This window comes from Humulus lupulus, chromosome 2 (genome assembly GCF_963169125.1).
Source record: "Humulus lupulus chromosome 2, drHumLupu1.1, whole genome shotgun sequence".
In the NCBI taxonomy this organism is placed as follows: Eukaryota; Viridiplantae; Streptophyta; class Magnoliopsida; order Rosales; family Cannabaceae; genus Humulus; species Humulus lupulus.
Window position 1 is genome coordinate 4,272,111 of NC_084794.1, and position 19,922 is coordinate 4,292,032.

Sequence of the window (19,922 nt, forward strand, 5' to 3'; positions counted from 1 at the left end):
TTTAGGATTAGTTAACCAAAAATAGCTACTAATAACATTTAGTTGAATATTACCCACTTTTTTAATCACATTCCCCATATTACTCTTTGTACGCCCTGATTTTCCCATGGGCTGATTAGCAGGCCGAGCTTCGGACTAATCATGGTTAGTCCATAAGCATCCCCTAGGTCGGAGCTCCTGTCTTGAGGTCGTAACCCCCTTAGCTCGAGGAATCTTCAAGGACTCGCCAAGACTCCCAAGACTGGAGCAAGGAATCGGAAGGCCGAAGGTCTGGTCAGATGCACAGCTCGTGGTACGAACTAGATATGGAGGCTATGACCCCTTGTAAAGTCAACACACGCAAGATAAACGTGCATATATCTAACATCACGTGTCCGATATCTCCCTGACTTCTCGGACACGCTGCAGGAACGTGCGTGTTCAGACACCCACGGCTGGATTGGGCCGTGCGGCCCATTATATCCTTACCTATTGATTTGACCATACTTATGTGTCAGGTTTAGGAATTAATCATGAATGTCACAGAGTTGATATGACAAATAAGAAGGTCACGGGATGACCTCCTTACCAACTTCCAGGTGCCTTCTCCTATAAATATGGAGACCCTGGGAGTTGATAAGGGTTGGAAAAACTAGTCTCTGGAGAGATATATACTTTGTAACCAAATACCCAGAACATATCAATAATATTGACTAGTGGAGTAGAAGGATTTTAACCTTTGAACCACTTAAAAACGTGTCTTGAGTCACCTATGTCATCCTCTAAGATCTTATATCTGTTACGGTTCTACATTCGGCACTGATCCCTTCCTCTCTTTCTCTTAATTACCTGTTGGTGAAGAACCGCGTCAACAATTTGGTGCTTTCATTGAGAGCAAGTTCGATTAGTGCTGCTACAAACATCCAACTATGGTGACTACTCGATCCAGGAATGGCAACGAGACAGAACAACATGATGGGCAGGAGGCTCATCATACCGCCATCCCTGATGAACAAATTCCTGAAGTCCAGCAGCGGCCAGGAAAGTAGCCGGCGGGCCAAGACGATACTAGTAGTTCGGCGCCCCGGCCACCTAATCTGAACCCGTGTTATTATATTGCGGTGGAGATGGAGAACGCTCAGCTGAGGAGCCAGTTAGCAACTGCTAGTCAGCAGATCCAGGATATCCTGGCCCGACTACCCCCTCTCACAACCAACGTTAACGTTGGAGAGAGGCAAGGTGAGGCTCCTAAGCCTCGCCGGGGTAATCGATCCAGGCATAGCCGTTCGGATAGGCTTCCAGCAGCCAACTCCACCCCTTCATCGCATCATCGAGAAGCAAACTTCGGGGAAATGCCTAGACCCGGACAACAGCAATACATCCATTCGGTTAGGACGTCAACTCCTAGCTCTCAGCCGTCCTCGAGGACGCCCAGGAGAGCCTGAGGAAATTCCCGAAGGAGATCCAGGGAGGGCCTGCGACGTCAGCCCATCCCCGAAGACCGCCCTGTGCCTCGTCCAGATCGCCCGGCGCGGGAACAGCAAGTTGGCAGGGCCGAAAGGCCCCCACCAAATTTGATCCGTCCAAACGGAACTAGGATCGCCTCCCCAGTCAAGCATCCTCCTTCTCCAATCAGATATCCGTCTCCTCCTCGGCCCGTCCGAGACATCCCAGCTTACGGGAGTAGTAGGAGAAACCCGCCATCAGCGGGACCTTCCCGGCGTAGCAGGGCGCCGGAAGAAAGCTCAGGTTCTCGCCACCAAAGACGGACTCCAAGCCTATCCAGCAGGAGTCATTGGACCGGCAGTCTCCGGAGTGATCTCTCTGGAGGAGACTTGCGTCAGCGACTAAGTTCGGCACAAAGTCACCAGACCACCCAGGGAGGCGACCTTCAAGATCGCCTCAACTCTCACAGAGAGGATCGTGCTAGAGATGGTAGTCAGGCTCGCTCGGGTGGGGCCCGATCCGAAGTACATAACGGAGGGAATGTCCCAAACAACCTATCTCAAGATAGGAGGGGCAATAACCCACCTAATATGTACAATGGACCCGGAGCTGTTGAGCAGCCCCGGAATAACCAAGGATCTCAGGACAAAACCCTCGAGCGCCTAACTCAGATGGAGGAACTGATGAGGAAGCTCCTATCAGAAAAAGAAAAAGACGAATATGATTCGGGGGACGAGATGGAAATCTTCGCCCCCAACATAGCAGCGATGGCATACCCATCTGGCTTCCGTATGCCTCACTTGTCGAAGTTCAACGGGGACGGAGATTCGTCGGACCATTTAGGGATGTTCAACACCCTAATGATGGCCCATAATATTGGCCCGGAGCTGAGATGCTTGATCTTCCCCTCCACACTGACCGGACCTGCCAGACAATGGTTCAAGCAAAGTAAAAGACAGTCAATCAGCTCCTGGAAGACCTTCTCAGCTGACTTCAAAAGGGCATTCCGCGCCTCCCAGGCCGCCCGTGTTCAGGCTGACTCCCTGGCCAATGTGAGACAGCAGCCCGGCGAGACGCTGAAGGCCTACCTGAGCAGATTCGCAAACTTCGATGCCCGAGCTAGGGACGCGGATGATAGCTCCAAGCTCATGGCCATGAGAACCGGAATCCTTGTCGGAGGAGACCTATGGAAGGATATACAGAGGAAGGGAGTCAGCTCGGTTAACGAATTCCTTAACAGAGCCCAAGAATGGATAAACTTGGAAGAAGCAGAAGCCTCAGCCGCAGGAACCAGCCAGGTTCCCGAGCAGCCCGCTGGAGTAGGGACGGAGGTCGTGGCAGCGACCCCAGACGTCATACAGAACAACCAGCCTGGTGGAGGCAAAAGAAAGGGAAATGGCGAAAACAATCAGCAAGGCCAAAAGAAGAATAAGTATGTAGACAAGTTTAAGCACGTGTTCGCGACATATACCGAACTCACCCAGTCAAGGGAAAGTATCTTCCTGGCCAACTCTACTCGGGTCCCCTGGAAGAGGCCGGAACCATTGAAACACCACAAGGGAAAGAGAGACATTTCCAAATTCTGCCGTTTTCATAACGACGTCGGCCACAATACCGACGATTGCAGGCATCTCAAAGATGAGATAGAGACTCTCATCTGAGCAGGCCCCTTGGCTCAATACTCACGGAACAGGGTCCCAGCGAGTCGGCCTGCTCCAGACGTCCCAGCCAGTCAGCCCGGGACTCGGATAGATCAGGACGTCCCTCCTCCCGTGGTCGGAGGAGAGATATCCACCATCTCTGGAGGCCCGCACATGGCTGGCACGAGCAGAGGCGCCCAGAAGAGATACGTGAATGAACTAAAAGCTCACAACAGAGTGGAGTTCGTCCCGGAGCAGCGTCAGTCAAAACAGCAACGATTAGAGAAGCAACCGATCACTTTTACGGAGGAAGATGCAGGCCATGTCCAGCTCCCTCACAATGATCCCTTGGTTGTAGCAGTCCAGCTCGCCAACCGGAAAGTAAGAAGGGTGTTGATAGACAACGGGAGTTTGGTGAACCTTTTATTCTGATCCACCTTAGAGAAGATGGGTCTGACTGTCGCCGATCTAAAGGCAACCTCCATGATGTTGTATGGCTTTTCGGGAGAAGGATCGGCAGCGATAGGGACGATCGAGCTGGTGATCACCCTAGGAGAAGAGTCTCGGACAGTCTCTAAACTACTCGAGTTTGTGGTCATTGACTGCTCCGCGGCATACAACGCCATTTTGGGCCGACCTGCGCTCATAGCTTTCGAGGCTATCACTTCCATTCGACACCTCGCCATGAAATTCCCTACTTCAACAGGAATCTGCACCATCAAGGGCGATTAGCTCGCTGCCAGGGAATGCTACAGCATTTCCATGAAGGGAAAATCTAAACCCGGGCAGCTGGCTATGGCCATTCTGAGTGAAGAGGAATCCCAGGAACCCTTGGCAGCTCCTGAGATTGAAAAACCTCAAAACGCCAAAGGGGAAAGTGTCGCCCTTAGTGAGGACATTGACCCCCGAATAGGCAAAGACAGGTCCGAGCTCCAGGCTATTGAGGAGCTCGAGGAGGTGAACCTTGATCCACAAAATCCATCACGGATGGTCAAGCTCGGGAAAAACCTCTGTAGCAAGAGGAAGACGGAGCTGGTTACGTTTCTCCGGGCTAATTTAGATGTATTCCCATGGTCGCACGAGGACATGGTAGGGATTAGCCCGAGTGTCATCATGCACACGCTCCATCTAGACAAAAGCGTTCCTGCCAAGTCTCAGAAGCAAAGACGTCTAGGAACAACCCGAGCTGAAGCCCTAGAAGAAGAAGTGACCCGACTCAAAAAATGTGGCTTTATCCGTGAGGCCAAATTTCCTGTTTGGGTCGCCAACCTCGTGCTAGTTCCAAACCCCAACGGGAAATGGCGGACCTGCATTGACTTCTCCGATCTGAATAAAGCCTGCCCCAAGGATTGTTTTCCACTGCTAAGGATCAATCAGCTGGTGGATGCCACGGCGGGACACGAGCTCATGTCCTTTATGGATGCGTACTCAGGCTACAATCAGATCGCAATGAATCCGACAGACCAGGAACACACCAGCTTCATGACCCCGACTAATGTCTATTGCTACAAGGTCATGCCGTTCGGTATGAAGAACACCGGAGCTACCTACCAAAGGCTAGTAAACAGAATGTTCGCGGACCAGATCGGAAAAAACATGGAAGTGTATGTTGATGACATGCTTGTCAAGTCAAAGACTGCCGACAACCATGTTTCTGACCTGGAAGAATGTTTTAAAATACTACGAGAATATGGCATGAGGCTCAATCCCCATAAATGTACTTTTGGTGTCGCATCCGGGAAATTCCTGGGGTTCATAGTTAATACCCGAGGAATCGAAGCAAACCCCGACAAGATCAGGTCACTGCTCGAGCTTCCTTCGCCTAGGTCGCGGAAAGATGTCCAGGGCTTGACAGGGAGAGTGGCCGCACTGAACCGGTTTATTTCCAAGTCAACCGATAAGTGTTTGCCCTTCTACAACCTGCTTCGGGGAAACAAGAAGTTTGAATGGACAGTAGAATGCGAAAGCGCATTCCTCGACCTGAAGGCACATCTGGCTGAACCGCCCGTGCTATCCAAGCCCAAGGCAGGAGAGCCTTTTTTCCTTTACCTGGCCGTCACTGAGGACGCGGCTAGCGTCGTACTAGTACGAGAAGAGAACCAAGTTCAGAAGCCAGTTTATTACATCAGCAAGAGACTCCTCGGGGCAGAATCACGATACCCGCTGATGGAAAAATTGGCGTTCTGCCTAATCACGGCCTCGCGAAAGCTCAGGCCATACTTCCAATCTCACTCGATACACGTCATGACCGATCAACCTCTAAGGCAGGTTTTGCAAAAGCCTGAAGCATCGGGACGTTTATTAAAGTGGGCGGTCGAACTCAGTCAGTTCGAGATTTTCTATACTCCACGAACTGCCATAAAAAGTCAGGCCTTGGCCAACTTTGTGGCAGAATGCACGGGATTCCAGGAGTATCCAGCAGAGTACTCATCTCAGCTCACCTCGACCCAATCGTTGTGGAAGATCTTTGTAGATGGTTCATCCAACGAAAACGGCTCCGGGGCTGGAATCATTCTGATATCCTCCGAGGGACATAGGTTCCACTCGGCACTAAGGTTCGGGTTCAAGGCCTCCAACAACGAGGCGGAAAACGAAGCTTTGCTGGCCGGCCTAAGAATAGCCAGGGAGTTAAAGGCGAGCTCCGTCCAGTGCTTCAGTAACTCCCAGCTCAGTGTGAACCAGGTCTTGGGCGAATATCAGGCACGAGGACCCAAGATGGCCGCCTATCTGGCGAAGGTAAAAGCCGAGCTGTCCGCATTTGAGCGAGGATCGATCGAACAGATACCTCGAGAGCAGAACGCCAATGCAGATGCTCTTGCCAAGCTCGCCACCTCGGGAGAGACAGAGACCCTGGGGTTGGTGCCAATAGAATTCTTGGAAAAACCAAGTATAGAAGGAGATCGGGCAGAGGTCGAGATGATTGACGCTGGGCCGACCTGGATCACCCCCATTCTTGAATATCTCGCCAAGGGCAAGCTGCCTGAGGGACGTAACGACGCGCGGCGAGTCCTATATCAAGTTCCGAGATATACGATAGTCGATGGAGTGTTGTACCGACGTGGGCATTCCCTACCTCTCCTCTGGTGCGTTCATACAGGTGAAGCAAAGGCCATCCTGCAAGAAGTTCACGAAGGATTCTGCGGAGACCACACTGGGGGGCAGAGCCTGGCCTTAAAAGTTCTCAGGCAAGGGTATTACTGGCCGACTCTGTCCAAAGACTCGATTTCATACGTAAAGAGCTGCGACAAGTGCCAGCGATTCGCTGCAGTTGCCCGAGCTCCTCCAGTCGAGCTGAAAATGATCTCGGGCAAGCCGAAGCGACAGATGATGTTTTTAATCACGAAGTCAAGCACCCTTTTAGACGTGATTGTTGCCAACGGCTCTGCCTCGGCCCACTTAGTGAAGTAGTCGATGGCGACCACGGCGTAACGGACCCCGCCCTTTCCGGTAGGCAGGGCGCCTACTAAGTCTATCCCCAAAACGGTGAACGGCCAGGTCGAAGCTGTCAACAAGACTCTAAAGGCGAGCCTCAAGAAAAGATTAGACGAAGCAAAGGGGGTCTGGCCAGAACAGCTCCCCCAGGTCCTATGGGCGTACCGGACCTCGCATTGGACTCCTACGGGTCATACTCCCTTTTCTTTAACTTTTGGGAGTGAGGCAGTCCTCCCCGTGGAGATAAAGGTTCTTTCGCATAGAGTCCAATCTTACGACCAAGATCGAAACCTCAAGCTCTTATGCCATTCCCTAGACCTAGTTGATGAAAGGCGGGAGGATTCGCAACTCCAGCTCGCCCAGTATCAGCAGAAAATCGCCCGCTACTTCAACAACAAAGTTAAAAAACGCACCTTTAGCGTAGGCGACTTGGTCCTGAGAAGAGTGTTCCTCGCCGGAAAAGATCCCAAAGACGGAGTTTTGGGACCGAACTGGGAAGGACCATACCAGGTCATCGAAGTCATCAAGGAGGGAACTTATAAGCTAGCTCGACTTGATGGAGGGGCGGTCCCGCGAACTTGGAACGCCATCCACTTAAAGAGATATTACCAGTGATTTACTTGTAATGCCTAGAAGGCCACTTCTTACGTATTAATGAAAATCAACTTTTTATGCATATTTGCAAGTGTAATATAAAGTAACCATGAAAGACCCTTTCCCAGTTACTTGGGGGGCATATGGTACCTGGATATAACCAGGTCTTCTTAACGACTTAGATGTTGATTCTTATCGATTGACCGTGGTTTTCTTAAAAACGCGAGATATTGATAAGGGTTAACACTAACTAAGTTCTATCCTGGTTTTAACCGGGTCATAAAAACTTAGAAGTTGATTTAAATCCGTTGATCGTTGTTCTTCTTAAAGAGCTCGAGATACGGATAAAAGTTAACACGGACTAAGTTTTCTAAATAAGTTCCTGGTTTTAACCGGGTCATAAAAACTTAGAAGTTGATTTAAATCCGTTGATCGTTGTTCTTCTTAAAGAGCTCGAGATATGGATAAAAAATTAACACGAACTAAGTTTTCTAAATAAGTTCCTGGTTTTAACCGGGTCATAAAAACTTAGAAGTTGATTTAAATCCGTTGATCGTTGTTCTTCTTAAAGAGCTCGAGATACGGATAAAAGTTAACACGGACTAAGTTTTCTAAATAAGTTCATGGTTTTAAGCGGGTCACAAAACTTAGAAGTTAATGTAAATCCATGTTTCGTTGCTCTTCTTAAAGAGCTCGAGATACGGATAAAAGTTAACACGGACTAAGTTTTCTAAATAAGTTCCTGGTTTTAACTGGGTCATAAAACTTAGAAGTTGATTATCTATTTATCGTTGTTCTTTCCAAAGAGCTCGAGATATAAATAGCGGTTAACACGAACTAAGTTTATCAAAAAGATATATATATTGTAGCCAAAAACATGAAAAAATATAAGTTAAAGGTGTAAGGAAAATTGTCTCGAGGTGAAAACACCTCATGCAAAGGTTACATAAAATACTTCAAAATATTCAAAGGCAAAAAAAAAAGAGAAGAGAAAAAGCGCCCTAAGCTCCGTCAGTCGGCCCTTTGGAGGTCGCCGTTTCACCCTGCTCCGCTGCACCAGAGGCTTCCCCAGTCTCCGAAGGCGGCGCCTCTTTGTCGAGGCGAGCTTGGAACTTCACCAGCAAGCGCGCCCAGAGACTCGGTGGCATGAAAGAGAAGTCAGCCTCCGGATTGTGGACCCAACAGTGATAGAACAGATCCTGCATGGACTGCTCCGAGGTGGTCCGTTCGGCCTCCAGGGCAGCCTGGGCGGCCTAGATCTCAGTCTTCGCTGCCTCGAGGTCTGCCTGCGAGGTAGCAAGGGAGGTCTCGAGCTCCTGGACCTTCAAGCGGGTCTTCTCCAAGTCGACCTGGGTCTTCTCCAACTCGACCTTCGAGGTCACCAAGGCATCCTTAGTCGCCTTAACCTCCTGAAGGGTGGCCTGGTGCTCGGTCCTCATGTCATCGAGCTGAGTTCTGGCCTTGATGATGCTCCGGTGAAGGGCGACAACACCCTGCGAGGAATGAAAGATAAATTGGCTCAGAGGAAAAATAAGGCAGAGTGTAATGGTAAAAGCTTTAAAAGAATAGGGCAGCTTACCGTTAGGGTCATGCTCATTGAAGAGTCCATATCGTCAACCGGGCTCATTGACTCAATAGTCCGGAGTTCCTTCTCAGTGAACTTATTGATGGACCCAAAACGGGTATGTTTAAAAATTTATATATCGCAAGCGCACGAATCGTCCATAAAGAATAGTGATCGTGTAAGCAAGGATGTCGAACCCAAGGGAGTTGTCTAAAATCGAAAATGAAACTATTTTAAATCAAAAATAATAAATTCTAACCTAGCTCCAAAGATTGATGAGTTTTAATATTATGAACATAAAATAAAAGATTGAAAAATAAAGCTATTTAAGAGAATAAAAATAAAGCAATAATGAGTAGAAAATAAGTGTTAAAAGAAAAGATTATTAAGATACTAGAATCCACAAAATGTAAGTTTAATAATATTTATTAGTATATTGATTCCCAAGTTTTAGTTATAGTTAAAATATTTTAAACTATCATTTTCCAAAAAGATTTATAATTTTAAGCACAAATTTCTTATAAAAAGATAGGATTTTTCTTCACTTTTCAAAATTATAATTTCAAAGCATTTAGTGTAAATCAATCTAATGAAATAACAAATAAATCAATGAACATTATTTATAAGGCAAAACATAATATTTTTGTTCTAAGCATGGATGTGTACAATTTAATGACACATCTTACACAAAGAATATTATGTTTATGCACTAATGAAGAACAAAGTGTAAATATGTTCTAACAATCTAAAATACAAGATATTTAAGATGAAAGAAATATATGTAGAAGAAAAGTCCATAAACTTTGTTGTATTACAATGGAAATCAACATACAACATAAATATTACCTAGTTACAAGTTGCTTCATCATGATCTTAATAATCTTATGAAAAAGATTAGAAGCACATAACTTGAGTAGAAATTACAAAATAAAAGACATACATACTTGCAAAATGCTCTTGAAAAGCCCAAATGGAAGAGAGAATGGTAGAGAGAAAATGGGAGAAAAAGATGGTAACCAAAACATTAAGCACCCCAAATGGTCTTGAAAACCCTTATTTATAGCCAAAATGACATTATTAAAATAATCAATTTAAATTAAGTAAATTGATTAAATTAATAATAATATGGTAAATAGGAGTAAATTGTAGGAGTGATGATGATTTTGGGGTAAAAGTGTGTAGACAAAAGGGTAAAAAGGTGGCATTTTGAGTATAGGGGACAAATGGTACACTTAGGAAATATAGGCTCAAAAAGTGGCATGCATAGCTGTGTTGGAACTGGGCTGCTTTGGGTGCCAGGCGGCTGGGTATGCTGCTGGGCCGTACGGTTAGTGGGCTGGTGAAGGCAAGGCCCAAGGTGGCTTCTGGCTTGCCGAAGGAATGAAGCTGATTGCTTCATCAAGAGGCTGTGACAGGTGGCGTTGGAGGCATATATGCTGAAGGAGGAAGGCGTGGACTTCATGGCTGGGAGGAGAAATGCTGAGAGAAAGGGAGTTGGGCCAGGCGTGGGCCTGGATGTGAGGCCCAATCCGTGGGCTTGAAGGAGATGAAGGCTGCTGGGCTCTAGCGTGGGCCTGGAGTTGGGCTGGCTATGGCATATTTCAAAAATGCTATTTTCTCTTCATAAATGCCACTTTTGTTTTCTTTTCTCTTCTTTCTTTCAAGCATGCAATATAATTCCTACAAGATAAAAATAAATTAAATAACAATCAAATATTTTCAATTATAAATAAATCATATTAATTATTTGAAAATATTGATTATAACTTAATTTAATAAAGCATTTAAGTTCAAAAGAATTACATTTTTAACTTCTAACTTAACCATGCAAATTTCATATAATTAAATTACAACATATTATAATATAATAACTATAAAAACGTACAAATATATATAAAATCAAAATAAGCTCAATAAATTCAAAATTACTTTAAAATTTAATAAATCAATTAAAAACTCAAGAATTAAGCAACAATTAGCACATAAAATGTGGTAAAATAACTCTATTTTGTAGAGTTATCACTTATAGATATGGCTAACGGCGTAGTTCGCCGATTCGTACACTGTCCCTCGGAAGGCCTCTGGGATCTTCTCCAGGTCCTGAGGGTTTACTGGGATGCGCACATCGGAGGCCATCACAGGCGGAGTCCCGATCTCCATTCCTACGCCCTGGGTGGCGGTCGGAGCTCGCTGAGGCGGTGGAGGCATTTGTCCTGCTCCGGCAGCAGGAAGGATCGCCCCCGCGACCTGGGCTGACGGGGTTTTCTCCTTCTCCTTTGCCGGAGATTTGGTGGAGACCCCAGCAGTGCTCTTGGAACCCCGAAGCCTTTTCTGTCTTGGCCCGGCTGAGGGGTTCCCCCCGAAGACTACGCCCCGCAAGCTATCCTCGGGCTGAGACATCTCTTCTGTAAAACAAAAAACATGGTTATTACAAGTTAGCAATCATACAGAGATAAAGACAGAAGGTTAAAGCTAAAAAAGTGTACGAATACTAAGGGAACCCTACCCCCCGAGCTGGAAGAGCCTAAGACGATTATTTCCCGAACTGGCGCAAGCTCTGGCTCCGGGTCCGATTCAGGGCTAGATTCTCCTACATACTGCCTAAGCCCCGGAGCATAGATACCCCTCTGGAGTGAGGGCCATGTGCGTAGGTTTGTCCCATACTCCTGGAAAAAGATCAACCTAAAGGCTAGGGTATTATCTACTACTACGGTACCCCTAGGCCGGCTCTCTTGGTGATCCAACATGAGCCGGTCGACACAATGGAGCAGAAGTGTGTTCAGGTCCGGATTGCTCCTGTGACGATGGACGAGCTGCCTAGGATTGAACCTAGCCAGTCGGGGGTCCGCAGCGGCCCTATCTAGACTCCTAAACAAGTAATGGTTACCTTGGCCAAAAGGACCCGCGGCTGCTCCGGATTGGATCCTCTCCTCGCCCGTCCCCTGGGCGACCTCCAAAGTCCTCTTCCTGCTCCTCACGAGCGGAACTTCGTCGCCCTCGTCCTCCTCGTCTTCATCTTCCGCGACCTCCTCCACATTGATAGGTCTGGTTTCCCAAGCTGGAGGCGGCCCCCGGGGCCTCTTTAGGTTCAATGTTTGGTTCAGAAATATCAATTTGCAGGCCACCATCGTCTCGTCCGTCACGAGCACGCAATAATCCTTCTCACTGGGGGGCAAGCCCGCCAGTGTTTCATACTGTGCCCCGAGGGTCACAGATTTCTCTGTCCTCGCGAAGATGGCTGCGTAATGAGTTTAAGTCAGAAAGGGATATAGGAGGAGCTAAAGTCATAATTAAACACACGGGCTAGGGTCAGGGAGCACTTACGAGGACGATTGAAGTAGTGGTGCTCGCAGTTCTGGAACCCAGTTGACATAAAGAACTGGTCCTTGAAATCAATGGGGTGGATGGGCAGCTCGATGACCGCCGCCCTGTTGGGAAGACGGGTTAAATAGTAAAACTCGTCGCCTCGCCCCCGCTGGTCCGGGCTGGCTTTGAGACAAAAGAAATATAAAATATCCGCAGGAGTGGGGACCTCCCACTCATGCTTCTGGAATAAGTACCTCAACCCTGTTAGCAGACGGTAGGAGTTGGGGGGGAGCTGAAATGGGGCCAACCCCACGAAGTTCAAGAAATCAACAAAGTACTGATCCAGGGGAAGGAAGGCCCCTGCCTTAAAGTGTTCTCCGCTCCAGGCCGTGAAGAATTCGTCGAGCGGCGCGCAGCTCTGCTCGCCATCCGAGGCAGGTCGGGCAATAATGGAGGCTTTCCCCAGCGCGATGTTGTGAGTGAGGAAGAGTTTTTAATCTTCGTCTGATCGGTTATCTTTGAGACGATTCTCTCTGCCTCAAAGAATGCGTCGGGGGCCACCTCGACCTCCTTCTCCACTGCCGGCCCGAAACGGGGGATCGGGGAGCTGGGCATCGCCGCCTTCCCTTTCTCCTGGTGGGAGGCCGAGCTTCCAACATTCTTCTGAGGGAGATTCCTTTTTGGAGCCATCTGGTCGCCTAACGAACAAAAGAAAACACTTTAGAAAAGGCGACCCAAGCAGGAGGAATAAGCAATTATTATTTGCACGAGCTGAGGTAAGCCCAGCTCGTGGAGAGTGGAACCACGCGGTTCAGTGAACACGCGCGTATACTCTCAACAGATCCCAGATTACTCGGAATTCGTGTGTCAGGGGGTTCAGAATAGAATTTGCCTTGGGGGGGAAAGTTTCAATAGCAGAAAATTACAAAACCGCTTATGAGGCGTGTTCCCTAAGCTACCCGATTTTGCACCCAGAAATTTTCCCCAGAAAAAGTATCCTGAAACCCATACTCTAAAGCGATTTCCTACCGCAAATATACCCTAACCTAAAAAGGGTTGTCACCCTCCATATCCACAAAACCCAGAAAACCCTTGCATGCGGCTACAGTGAAATTTTTTACCTAAGCTACAGTAGCATGTTTTCAAAGTACACAGGGTCAGGAAACTTACTGTTTATGACTGGGAGGTAGACAAGAGTGTTGCGTTGGTAGGAGCTTCGTCGGTGTAGTAGCTTCCAAAGTTTTGGAGAAATCCGTGCGCCTAAGTTTCTTGAACGGTGAAAATGGCAGCAACAGTTTTGAATAAGGAAAAGGGTTTCGTTCTTCTGGAATATGGAGGGGAAAGAGGAAAAGAGGTTTGAAAAATTTCGAATGAAAGGGTGGCCCGTGCGTAGGGTGGCCACCCCCTTTTTATATGCGTGAAGGATCACGTGTAGAAGGCTCTTAGATGGCCCTGATGAGGAATCCGAGGCCTTCCACTCGAAATACGAAACGACGGATGGGCATAGGCTAGGCCATTAAATGCGGTTCTCGTAAGACATACCGTCACCACCCACGATGTGCCACGTATCAGGCGCCTGCGTAAAGAGTGGAATGCGAAGAGTTTGTGGGGAAGTCTAAAAGCCCCTGCTGTGGTCTTATATACGACGTCATATACCACGAGTAGGAGCTTGGGGGGCAGATGTACGCCCTGATTTTCCCATGGGTTGATTAGCAGGCCGAGCTTTGGACTAATCATGGTTAGTCCATAAGCATCCCCTAGGTCGGAGCTCCTGTCTTGAGGTCGTACCCCCCTTAGCTCGAGGAATCCTCAAGGACTCGCCAAGACTCCCAAGACTGGAGCAAGGAATCGGAAGGCCGAAGGTCTGGTCAGATGCACAGCTCGTGGTACGAACTAGATATGGAGGCTATGACCCCTTGTAAAGTCAACACACGCAAGATAAACGTGCATATATCTAACATCACGTGTCCGATATCTCCCTGACTTCTCGGACACGCTGCAGGAACATGCGTGTTCAGACACCCACGGCTGGATTGGGCCGTGCGGCCCATTATCTCCTTACCTATCGATTTGACCATACTTATGTGTCAGGTTTAGGAATTAATCATGAATGTCACAGAGTTGATATGACAAATAAGAAGGTCACGGGATGACCTCCTTACCAACTTCCAGGTGCCTTCTCCTATAAATATGGAGACCCTGGGAGTTGATAAGGGTTGGAAAACTAGTCTCTGGAGAGATATATACTTTGTAACCAAATACCCAGAACATATCAATAATATTGACTAGTGGAGTAGAAGGATTTTAACCTTTGAACCACTTAAAAATGTGTCTTGAGTCACCTATTTCATCCTCTAAGATCTTATATCTGTTACGGTTCTACATTCGGCACTGATCCCTTCCTCTCTTTCTCTTAATTACCTGTTGGCGAAGAACCGCGTCAACACCCTTAAAACACTACTAGAAGTCCAATGTAAAAACCTCAATTTTTGCCTCTGTCGTACTATTTACTTCCCTTTTTAAATAATCTTCTACCAGCTCCACTAGTTCAATATGAAATAAGAGGGATATAATAGGTATGTTAATGAAATATTAGGTATTAAGGTCAAAATCTAAAATAATGGGTAAAAATAAAAGAGGTTCCTTTAAATTGGGTACCACATCTAATTTCTACTAAAAATAATTAATAAATTTTCTAAATAAAAGTAAACAATTGTACATTGCACGTTACTATTATATTTAGAAAAAATAAAACATTTAATTTTCAAATAATTAAATTGTTAATTAACTAGTAATTAAGTATAGATAAGGTAATTAAAACGATATTATTATTATTATTATTATTATCATTATTATTTAAAACAGACTCGTTACTAATGAAGGAGAGTAATTGATAAGCTGGCTGTGGTGGGGGTGGTGGTACTACGTTTGAGTCTACATCTCCAACATCAAAGCAAAAAATATGTGACGATTCACCAACGTACGTTGCTATTTGCTAGGCTTCATATATATAAACATTTCTCCTATTTGACTGTGTACAGAAAGCTGTATGAGACGTTATGATTGATTAGCGATATCTTATAATTTTTGTTAAAGTTAGATATCAGCTACCGAATGTTAAATTACACCAACAACAAAATTCGATTTACCTTAGCATTTCTCTTTCTAATATATATATATATATTTAATATACGATGATGATGTGGGTGTGTTTGTTTAATAAAATGTACTGTAGTTATTGTCATGTTTCAGGCTATCCTGGATATATAGAATCTCACCTAGGTAGCAGTTGTACTTGTCGTCTTTAATTACTATTATAAATGTCTAGATCTAGTTGATGATATGCATGTGCTTAATAATTAATGTATTTTATGTTGATTGGTCTGCATCAAAAGAATAAACGAGGGTTCTTTGTGTATATATATAGATGGTAAATGAGAGTGAAATGTAAATGAATTGAATTGAATTGGGATATTTGAGGATTTGGTAAAGAGTTGCAGTTGCAATATACATATTTATAGTTAGTTATCTTAATACTATATCACGTAATAATGGGCTCCATAGCTGTGGACCAAATCCGAAGGGCTCAGCGAGCTGAGGGTCCGGCCACCATCCTCGCCATCGGCACGGCCAATCCTGCCAACACAATGATCCAAGCTGATTATCCTGACTACTACTTCCGCGTCACCAAAAGTGAACACATGACTGACCTCAAGAAAAAGTTTCAACGAATATGTATGCATGCATGTTCTTGATGATCTATATATTATATACTTTTCTCCTATTGAATTTAATTCTATCTAAATATATTAATATATAGCTATATGCATATGCATGCATATATGGTGGTTGCAGGTGATAGAACCATGATAAAGAAACGTCATCTGTGCTTGACCGAAGAGCACCTGAAGCAGAACCCAAATATGTGTGAGTACATGGCACCATCGCTGGATGCACGTCAAGACATGTTGGGGGTCGAGGTTCCCAAGCTTGGGAATGAGGCTGCCATGAAGGCCATCAAAGAGTGGGACCAGCCCAAGTCCAAGATCACCCATCTCATCTTCGCCACCACCTCCGGCATCCACATGCCTGGCGCCGACTACCAATGCGCCAAGATGCTTGGACTCTGCTCCTCCGTGAAGCGTGTGATGATGTATCAACAAGGTTGTTTCGCCGGTGGAACCGTTCTCCGCATTGCCAAGGACATAGCGGAAAACAACAAGGGCGCCCGAGTTCTTGCCTTGTGCGCTGAGATCACGGCTTGTATTTTTCATGGGCCGACGGAATTGCAGTTGGACTCCATGGTGGGACAAGCTTTGTTCGGAGATGGAGCTTCGGCGGTCATCGTGGGTGCTGATCCAGATGAGTTAGCTGGGGAACGACCGATCTTCGAGTTGGTGTCAGCTGCACAAACAATCCTGCCAAACTCAGAAGGAGCAATCAATGGCCATTTAAAGGAAGCAAGGCTAACGTTTCACTTACTCAAAGATGTGCCCGAGTTGATCTCTAATAACATTGAGAAGAGCTTGATTGAGGCCTTTACTCCAATCGAGATAAGTGACTGGAACTCCATATTCTGGATTACACACCCGGGTGGGCGGGCCATTCTGGACAAGGTGGAGGCCAAGCTACGATTGAAGAAGGAGAAGATGGCGGTCTCTCGTCATGTGCTGAGTGAGTACGGGAACTTGTCGAGCGCATGCGTTTTCTTTGTAATGGATGAGCTGAGGAAGAGGTCGTTGAAAGAAGGGAAGTCCACCACCGGAGATGGATTGGAGTGGGGTGTTCTTTTCGGCTTCGGGCCGGGTTTGACAATGGAGACTGTTGTTTTGCACAGTGTTGCAAACAAAATTTAGCTTATCACGCGCAAAAATATTACACATAATAATGACGTGATACAAAGAGTGGTATAATTAAATATCGGTCTCACACATTTTAATTTAATAAGTATTATGGGGTATCGCTAACTAATCATAAGATGACAAATCATGTGGCGTTGAACATGAATAGTAATACTCCATGACAAATCAGAAGATGGGGTATCGCTAACTAATCATAAGATGACAAATCATGTGGCGTTGAACATGAATAGTAATACTCCATGATAAAGATCATTTTATTTTTCATTGAAAAAAGTTGTCACCACATTATATATGTGTAATATTTTGATGCAATTTGTGTGTACAAGGTGTGATTTAGTAAGGCTTTGACTATTTTCAATCCAATATGTTGTTGCAGTTTTTGTAAAAATATAAAACCAGACCATGCCACAACCTTATGGTTCGGTTTTAAAAGCGTTTTGACTTAATTTTTCGTATCAAATTGAACTTTCTAAGGCAAAATTAAGTCTAAATAAATAACCGTGGCAATACTCATAGTCAAAGACTTGAAGTTTTAGACATTATTTAGTTCATAGTTCATAATACCATCTAAATAATATACAACAAAAATCAACTAAAAGTCCCACATATGATAAAATAATTAAACAAACACAAAGTCCTTATTCCATAAAAAAAATATCTTAAAAATGATTAAAATTAAAAGTTAGAAGAAAGATAAAAGTTGAAACCATCCATCCTTAATTCCTAGTTTTTTATTATATAGTAGGGTAGTACTGTAGAATTTCTAAAACCACAAAATTGTAACACTTATGATGGAGACGGTTTAACTGTGCTACAATTATGGTAATTTTTGGGATTGGGATTGCGATTTTAATATATATATATATAGTAAATAATGCAAAATAGTTGAGTAGTGATTTTAATAATCACTACCAAATATATATATATATACACGCTTATTGATAACATTTTCAGATTGATTTGGTTGTTTTTCTCAAGATAAAGTTTCTATTTAATCTGTTTGGTGAACTTGTGCAGTTTGTCGTTATAATTCTGATTTGTTCGAGAATTTGGATAAATGTTGGTTTTAGTAGCCGAAAATTGGCCAATATGTGGAAATATGGTACAGGCGATATATCGCCTGTCTTGGGCGATATATCGGCATAAGGAGGAATTCCAAATTTTGGTTTTGCAGAAACGACATCAGAAACTTGCGTTTTTATCGAGAACATTCGCCAGGCGATATATCGCCTGTCTTGGGCGATATATCGGCACGAGGGCATTTTTGGAAATTTTCATGGAAATTCGTAGGTTTTTGGGATTTTTGTAAAAAGAATAAAAGGAAGATCAAAAAGGACAGAGAGAAGAGGAGGCATTCTGACGGCGAAGGGAAAGAAACAGAGAAGAATCCACGTTTATTTCGTTTGTGTTTATTTTTATGTTTTTGAATTTTAGATTGGATGATGAAGTTTAATATTATGAACTAAATTCGTATTTAGAGTATTTTAATGTAGTTACTGGATATTCTATTCGTCTTTAATGCAATTTCTATGAATCTTTGAATTTATGGTTATCTATTGTTCTTATGTTTAATGCTTGTAATTGATTGGCCATCTGTTGCATGATTATTGGTTTTAATTCAATATCTGAAAAGTGAGAATTGGAATAGCTTTAGACAATAGACATAGATTTCAATTTAGAACGAAAGTATCAAATTGGTTTGTGTAGCAATTAGGTTTTTGTTCTTAATGCGGTTTATGTGTAGAATTTATCACAGACATGTAGAAAATTCGCAGGTAAACTGAATATTTTATATCTTGAGAGAGAATAGAATTGTCATTAGTAAACTTGCTATAACCATAGATCACAGAAACATATTAGTTGTATTATTGATTGAATAGAATTGAAGGTTGATGAAATTAGAATACTCTAATCTTTCGCTCATATTAAATTTCGTTAATTAAATTGTGTTTTCTTAGTTTATTGTGTTTTCTTAGTTTATTGATCATTGTTAATTGTCATTAAAATTTCATTAGTCAAATAGAAATAAAAATTTGCTATTGGTAATTATTAGATCAATTCCCTGACGGAACGATAATGTATTTCCACTACTATTACTTGTTTATTCGATTGCGTATACTTGCGCAGTAGTAAAAATTCGCAACAGTAGTGATTTTAATAATCACTACCAAATATATATATATAGTCTGATCACCTACTTTCATCTTCATATTTATGTAGATTTTCATTGCCTCGTGTCAATTAGGTACTCGTGTTTTGTTTTGAGAACATCGAAATGTCACAATGTTTATGTTATTATTTTCCACTTATAAAACTTATCAGAGGGATTTAGTCTAAACTGTCTAATCCCTACAATAACAGTGTTGACGCGGTTCTTCGGCAACAGATAATTAAGAGAAGAAGAGAAAGAGATTAGTACTTAAAGGTAGAACCGTCACAGATATGAAATCTTTGTGGAAAGAACTAGGTGACTCCAGACACGTTTTTAAGTGGTTCGAAGGTTAAAATCCTTCTACTCCACTAGTCAATATTATTGATATTCTCTGGGTAATTGGTTTACAAAGTATATAGTTCTTAAAAGACTATTTTTCCAACCCCTATCAACTCCCAGGGTCTCCATATTTATAGGAGAAGGCACCTGGAAGTTGGTAGGGAGGTCATCCCGTGACCTTACCATTTGTCATATCAAGTCTGTGATATTCATGATTAATTCCTAAACCTGACACACAAGTGTGGTCTAATCAGTATGGAAGGAGATAATGGGCCGCACGGCCCAACTCGTCCGTGGGTGTCTGAATACGCACGTTCCTGCTGCGTGTCCGAGAAGTCAGGGGGATATCGGACACGTGATGGCAGGATTATGCACGTTTATCTTGCGTGTTGACTTCCCATAGGGTCAGAGCTTCCTGAGAAGCTCGTTACTGGAGCAATTCATAACCCGAGCTCATCCGTCCGTGGTCGCCGGATGTTCTTCCCAGCTCCTGGTGCAACAAGTGCGAGCTAGAAAGGGCCCGTCCTGGAAATAGAGCCTCTGGCCTGTGGGAACCTCGGACTAAATCATGTTTAGTCCGAGGCTCGTCCTGCTAAACAGCCCGTGGG

General features: G+C 44.5%; 1 protein-coding gene across 1 annotated transcript; it reads left to right on the forward strand.

Moving 5' to 3' along the window:
• The first annotated feature begins 15,512 nt into the window (after positions 1-15,512).
• On the forward strand, positions 15,513-16,817 carry LOC133816963 (phloroisovalerophenone synthase-like). Its single transcript, XM_062249318.1, has 2 exons — positions 15,513-15,696; positions 15,817-16,817. The coding sequence occupies exons 1-2, from the start codon at positions 15,513-15,515 to the stop codon at positions 16,815-16,817; spliced, it is 1,185 nt and encodes a 394-aa protein (XP_062105302.1).
• Positions 16,818-19,922: the final 3,105 nt, after the last annotated feature.